At 46.1% G+C, this 6,931-nt stretch overlaps 1 protein-coding gene across 2 annotated transcripts in view; it reads right to left on the bottom strand.

Moving 5' to 3' along the window:
• Positions 1–3,684: 3,684 nt before the first annotated feature.
• SHD (Src homology 2 domain containing transforming protein D) overlaps positions 3,685–6,931 on the bottom strand; it is a 77,116-nt gene continuing 73,869 nt past the window's right edge. The window contains exons 9-10 of one of the 2 annotated variants that reach the window (XM_087952800.1): positions 5,146–6,931; positions 3,685–5,051 (exon numbers count right to left, since the gene is read on the bottom strand). The exon at positions 5,146–6,931 is cut by the window's right edge and continues 1,122 nt beyond it. Coding sequence is in view for 1 of the 2 variants with exons in the window: in XM_087952799.1 (XP_087808925.1) it covers positions 3,720–4,715 (996 nt within the window). In the remaining variant the exon portion in view is untranslated. The remainder of the gene's footprint in view (positions 5,052–5,145) is intronic. The other variant, XM_087952799.1, reaches the window with a different exon arrangement.

Here is a 6,931-nt window from a genome sequence, read left to right as displayed (position 1 = left end):
CACATCGAGGCGCGCATCTCCTCGCCTGGCCTCTCGTGACTGTGGGGATGCCGCAATAGTCGTAAGTGTGAAAAACAGTCGTAGGTCACTTTTTTCAGTGCCATGGTAACTTTGAATGGTCACTCCACCCAAGCAAAGTACCAGCAAAGGAGGGGAAAAAAACTCCAGAGAAGTTCCTGAGACAGGAAGTCTAGTCCCGCCAAGAATGGAATCAGGGTTAACGGAGAGGCAGTTTCTGTAAGCAACACCAGAATGTTTCCTTCCTGCCTTCCTTACAGGATTAGCCCAGTAATTCCTTCTAAGAACTGATTCTCCAAACTGCTTAGAATGTTAGCAACCGGTTCTAGCGAATAGGTGCAAACCGGTAGAATCCCACCCCTGAGCCAGAGTACCTGCAAATTCCTAATCCCTCCCCCTCAAAAAACCCAATGGTGGGATTCAATTTTTTTTTACTACCGGTTCTGTTTGCGTGGCTTGGTGGGCGTGGCTTGGTGGGCGTGGCAGGGGAAGGATACTGCAAAATCCCATTCCCTCCCTACCCCACTAACCTGCTTTCCAGCTCCGTTCTCCTGTGCAGGGCAACCAAAGGAGACCCAGCCGATCAGCTGGGACTCAATGGGAGGCAGAGAAGAGATGGAGTGGGATTTGTCAGAGGTGGGATTTGCTGGTTCTCTAAACTACTCAAAATTTCCGCTACCGGTTCTCCAGAACTGGTCCAAACCGGCTGAATACCCACCTCTGAAAACCCACAAAAGGAATTGTGTAATTTTGCACCACGGTGCTCTTGTTGTGGCCTCTGTTTTTTGCAATGTCCTGTGAGGAACTGTTGTTCAGCTGGCCGTAACGTTGTTCCTGCCTCTTCACCTTGAAGCAACAAAGGACACAGCTGGCAGGTTGGCCCGTTTCTATGGAGACCGGTGTCCTCCAGGAGACACGGCTGGGATGGACTCAGGACAAAAAAAAAAAAAAAAAGGGAAGTGTGCGCCGGGACTGAATCGTGCATCGCGCGCTGCCTGGCGCAGGCAATACCAATCAGAGCCCAGGAAAGGGATTTGTCGCAGGAGGTCTGAACCAACTTTAGCCAACCTGATTCCGTATTCCTGGCCCACCAATGCTGCTCTAAGAGAAGAGATGCCCCAATGCAATGCATGATGGGAATATCCCAGATTGCAGCCTGCGGGGACCAAGGTGAGGCTCTTGGAAAATGCATTGCTGGCAGGATCAAGTTGCTTTTGATTATTGGTTTGGTTTGAAAGTGTATTTCCTTTTCATTCTACTTTTCCTCCGGAATATAAGGTGGCACTTTGTGTTATGCCCTCTGCCCATAAAAAAGGAAGGAAGGAAGGAAGGAAGGAAGGAAGGAAGGAAGGAAGGAAGGAAGGAAGGAAGGAAGGAAGGAAGGAAGGAAGGAAGGAAGGAAAGGAGATGGGAAGGAGGGGAAGAAGAAAGGAAGGGGAGAAGAGTAAGGAAGAGAGGTAGGAAAGGAGGAGAGGAAAAGAAGGAAAGAAAGAAAGAGATGGAAAGAAGGAGGGGAAGAAGGGAGGAACGGGAGAAGAGAAAGGGAAACAGGAAAGAAGGAGAGAAAGAAGATGAAGACGGAAGGAGATGGGAAGGAGGAGAGGAAGAAAGGAAAGGGAGAAGAGAAAGAGATTCCATTCCATATCCTATTCTATATTCCATACCATACCATGCTATGAGCATGATTATTATGATGGTTGGTTGCAGAGTCAGCCAGATGTCCAGATTTTATTTAGCATATTTGTCCACCTCTCGAGTCATTCCGAATGACCAGCGATAGGCAGATGTGGATGTTTAATAATATTAAGATATCGTTGTTGGATGTCAGCTGTTCTGGGTCAAGCTGCCTTTTGCAATTGACTGATGGAGATTTTTGTCAATGCCGATGATGTTGAAGTGATGCCGCAGATGTTCTACCCATCACTCTTGGAACTGTCTTTGCTTTCTTTTGCCAGGGACGTTCTACTTCTCTTGGCAAGTCTGTGTATTTTGTGATTTTATCCCATTCTTTTTCTTTTCTTTTTGCTATCTCTAGTGTGTGTGTGGGGCGGGGGGTCTGTTTTGTGGCCCCGCCAGTTCTGGCTTGCTTTTTTTTGCTTACTCTGGTTGAGAGCAGCTCAGAACTGGCTGGCTGAAGGCTCTTTGGCTCTATCCTCATGACTAACCTTGCTTTTTCGGTGTGTGGCTCTTTCTAGGTTGCTGTTGTGGCCCGCCAGCTGCCGGCAGAGCTGGCGGGGGCAGATTGGGACGATGAGGACGATTGGGGAGGAACTCGGGCCGGTTGTGGAGTCTGGGGAAGACTCTGACGGATGCTCTGCGTTGGAAGCAGAGATAGAGCCAGGGCCGTCCGGCATTTCCCAGCTGCCTTCGGAGTGGGAGATAAGTGGGGAAGAAGAGCAGCTGGAGCCTGTTCCAGATGCGCGTAGGAACAGAGCTGTCAGAAGAGAACAACTGAGGAACAGGGGCTGAAAGGTACACATGTGGACGCTGAATGGGCCATCCCTGGGGAATAAATAGAGGCAAAAGGGGCGTGGTGGTTGCAGGAGACATTAGTTCGTATTCAGAAAATTCGCTTATCGTGGTTCATGCCTCACAGAGACTCTCGGTCTAGCAACTATTCAAGGACTGATAAGGTCTGTTCTTGCAATTAGCTCTTGGGGGATTATTGCTGAAATTTTTCTGTGTGTGAATGCCGTGAATTCACAGTAACCAAATGAAAAGGGGTCAACCAAATTTTGGGGGACAAGGAGGTTGTTTCTTGGTTCTGCTAAGCCTGGGTCAGAACAGTTGCAAAGCAGACAAGGCCCCATCTGTACACCTCACAAAGAAAGGAAAATGAAGACCTTGGTGCTTTCTGGATTTTCGCTATCTTCCTTGCAGACGTTTCATTACCGAGCTAGGTAACATCATCAGTATGAATGGGTGTGATGTTGTTCTCCCGGTTTATGTACAGGTAGCCCTCAGCGTACAGCCACAATCAAGGCTGAAATTTCTGTTGCTAAGTGAGACATCGGTGAAGTGAGCCTTGCCCCATTTTATGAGCTTTCTTGCCACCGTCGTTAAGTGAATCGCTGCAGTTGTTCAGTGGGTAAGTGAACCTGGTTTCCCCACTGACTTTGTTTGTCAGGAGGTCCCAAAAGGGGAATCACGTGACCCCGGGACACTGCGACCGTCATAAATATGACTCAGTTGATAAGCGTCTGAAGTTTGATCACGGGACCGTGGGGATGCCTGCAATGGTCGTAAGTGTGAAAAACGGTCATGTCTCCTTTCAGTGCCATTGTAACTTCCAACGGTCACTAAGTGAACTGTTTTAAATTGAGGAGTTACCTGTATTTGTGGGGTGTGTGGTCTTCTCCTTAGTAGTTTCTTAATTAAGGTATTGTTTTCTGCTTGGTTATTTGTCTGGTATTAATCCCTGCTTATCTGGATATGGGTTGCCGGAGATGACGTGTTCTGTTCTTTTGGTTTCCTGCTTACCTTTCCACTGTGCCTAAGAGCAAACAGGCGGCAAACCCCTCGCTCACTAGCACTGATGATGTTACCTACTTGGGCAATGAGATATCTGCAAGAAAACCCCCAAGCTCAGAGTACCAAGGACTCCACAGTTAAACTTTGAGCTAAGTCAATTCTCTTCTGTTGAAAGGAAAATGAAACACAACCACACAGGAGAACCTCAAGTGTTTAATGGAAAGAAACGGTTATCTCGGTGAAGGAAATGGAGAAATACTGCCCACAGAACACACTGGACGTACAGAGGGGACGGTCCACTTACCAAAAAAAATACAAGACAAGATACAGAGAAGTGGAAGAAGAAGGACATCAGGTCCAAAGCATCTTCTTCCTTGCTTTCCTTCCTTCCTTCCTTCCTTCCTTCCTTCCTTCCTTCCTTCCTTCCTTCCTTCCTTCCTTCCTTTCTTTCTTTCTTTCTCTCTCTCTCCTCCCTTCCTTCTTTTTCTCTTCCTTCCTTCCTTTTTCTTTCTTTTTCCTTCCTTCTTTTCTTTTCTTCCTTCCCTCTCCGTCTTTCTTTCCTTTTTTCTCTTTCTTTCTTTCTCCTTCCTTTCCTTTGCCCTTTTCTTTTTCTTTCTTTCTCTTCTTCTCTTTCCTTCCTTTCTCTTTCCTTTCTTCCTTTTCTTTTTTCTTTCTTTCTTTCTTTCTTTCTTTCTTTCTTTCTTTCTTTCTTTCTTTCTTTCTTTCTTTCTTTCTTTCTTTCTTTCTCCTCCTCCTTCCTTCCTTCCTTCTAATTCCTTCCTTCTTTCTTTCTTTCTTTCTTTCTTTCTTTCTTTCTTTCTTTCTTTCTTTCTTTCTTTCTTTCTTTCTTTCCTTCCTTCCTTCCTTCCTTCCTTCCTTCCTTCCTTCCTTTCCTTTTCTTTCTTTCTTTCTTTCTTTCTTTCTTTCTTTCTTTCTTTCTTTCTTTCTTTCTTTCTTTCTTTCTTTCTTTCTTTCTTTCTTTCTTTCTTTCTTTTCTTTCTTTCTCTTTCTTTCTCTCTTTCTCTCTCATCTTTCTTTTCTCCTTCATGGAAGAAGACAGAGAGGTGATATGGCACCCCCGTTATATTCAGCAAGGAAAAAGACCCTGTGGAGAATGTCATTCTTTCTTGTTTCGTTTCTGGAGAATTAGAGAAACGTGCTTTGTTCCTTGTTTTCCCCTCCAGGTCCGTTTCTCTTCCCGTAAAGCCTGAACCGATGGAGCTCATGACAAAGAGCTGAAGGAAACAACTAAATGGACCATTTCAACCGATTTCAGCCCCCGTGTAGACATTGCGAATACACAGCAGATAACAATATTGTCCTATTCACAGTACAGACAGTACAGTTAGTCCTCAACTTACGACCACAATTGAGCCATACATTTCTGTTGCTAAGGGAGACAGTTGTTCAGTGAGTCTTGCCCCATTTTACAACCATTCCTGCCACAGTTGTTAAGTGAATCCCTCCGGTTATTAAGTTAGTGACACCGTTGTTAAGTGAAACCGGCTTCCCCGTTGACCGAAGGTTGCAAAAGGGGATCATATGACCCTGGGACGTGGCAACTGTCAATGGCCAAAAGCCTGAATTTTAGACTGCAACCGTCATAAATACGAGTGGCCAAGAGTCTGAATTTTAGACTGCAACTGTCAAAAATACGAGTCAATGGCCAAGAGTCTGAATTTTAGACCGCAACCGTCATAAATACGAGTCAATGGCCAAGAGCCTGAATTTTAGACCGCAACCGTCATAAATACGAGTCAATGGCCAAGAGTCTGAATTTTAGACCGCAACCGTCATAAATACGAGTCAATGGCCAAGAGCCTGAATTTTAGACCGCAACCGTCATAAATATGAGTCAATGGCCAAGAGTCTGAATTTTAATCTCGTGACCACGGGGATGTTGCAACGGTCGTAAGTATGAAAAACAATCACGAGTCACTTTTATCAATGCCGTTGTAACATCGGTCACTAAACGAACTGTTGTAAGTCGAAGACTACCTGTACAATTAAGATATCTAATTGCTTTTCTTTCTCCAAAGTAGAATTCAAACAGAGAATTGTTGGGCTGCAAAGGCAAATTCGGAAATAAAATGGAAATCTCATTTCAGTCTGATGATGGCTCCGGTCTAAACCTCCCCTGGAGTCCATCTTGGCCCTTTAGAAATGAAGAGTAAGAACCTAGAGCCGTGATGGCTGCTCTTCCGGTTTCTGGCGCTGGCCAGCTGTCTTTCTGATGCCAAAGCAATGGAAAACAGCCCCCCAAAACAGCCCCTAAACAGGCTGTTTTTCAGGCTGTTTTGGGGGCCATTTTGGTGCAAAAATGGCCTGTATTCGGCCTCCAAAAGGCCTGAAAATGAACCAGAAAACGGCCCAAAATTGGCCTTAAAATGGCCAAAAACCAGGCCATTTTCCAGCCATTTTGGGCTGTTTTCAGGGCTAGTTTTGGTATGAAAAATGGCCTGAAAATGGTCCAGAAAACAGCCCCAAACAGTCCAAAAACAGCATGAAAACAGCCTGGAAAATGGCCCAGAAAACAGTGTTAAAACAATGAAAAAACAGGCCATTTCCCAGGACGTTTTTCGGGCTGTTTTCAGGCTGTTTTGGGGGCCATTTTGGTGCAAAAAATGCCCCCAAACAGCCTGAAAACTGCCCAGAAAATGGCCCGAAAATGGCCTTAAAATGGCAAAAAAAAAAACCAGGCTGTTTTCTGGCTGTGTTCTGGGCCATTTTCAGGGTTGGTTTTGATGTGAAAAACGGCCTGAAAATAGCCTGAAAATGGCCCAGAAAACAGCTCAAAAACAGCCTAAAAACGGATTGAAAACGGCCCAAAATGGCCAAAAACAGGCCGTTTTCTGGCTGTGTTCTGGGCCATTTTCAGGGCTGGTTTTGGTGTGAAAAATGGCCTGAAAACAGCCAGAAAGTGGCCCAGAAAACAGCCAAAAACAGGCCGTTTCCGGGGCCATTTTGGGGGCAGTTTTCAGGCTGGTTTTGGGGCCGTTTTCAGGCCATTTTCCACACCCAAAATGGCCTTCTGAAAAAGGGCCCCCAAATCAGGCATGTGCGCACCGGCCAGCTGGTCGTTGGTTTTCTGGCGCTCCGTCATGCACACATGCACGTGAAGGTACGCGCATTCTGGTTTGGGCACTCGGTGCCGAAAAGGTTCGCCATCACCGCCCTAGGGGGGGGTCTCTTGAGGAGGGGGGGGATTAATAAACACATCACAAGATTTGATCTTTCCAACTGTTCCAGAGCTCCTCACAAACACTCTTTTGAGTTCTTTGCTACATCGTTCCAACCGGATGGGTGGACTACAACTCCCAGAATTCCCCAAGCCGGCATCTTTGCTGGCTGGGGAATTCTGGGAGTTGAAGTCCCCCTGTCTTAAAGGGCCAAGGTTGAGGCCAACACTGACCCAACCTTACCAGGTTTCTTGAGAGCTACA

Source organism: Notechis scutatus, chromosome 1, assembly GCF_049901735.1.
Source record: "Notechis scutatus isolate UNSWTSFEM ecotype Mainland chromosome 1, rNotScu1.2, whole genome shotgun sequence".
Classification (NCBI taxonomy): Eukaryota; Metazoa; Chordata; class Lepidosauria; order Squamata; family Elapidae; genus Notechis; species Notechis scutatus.
The sequence above is the reverse complement of the archived record's forward strand: the minus strand, read 5'-3'. Positions and strand labels throughout refer to the sequence as shown.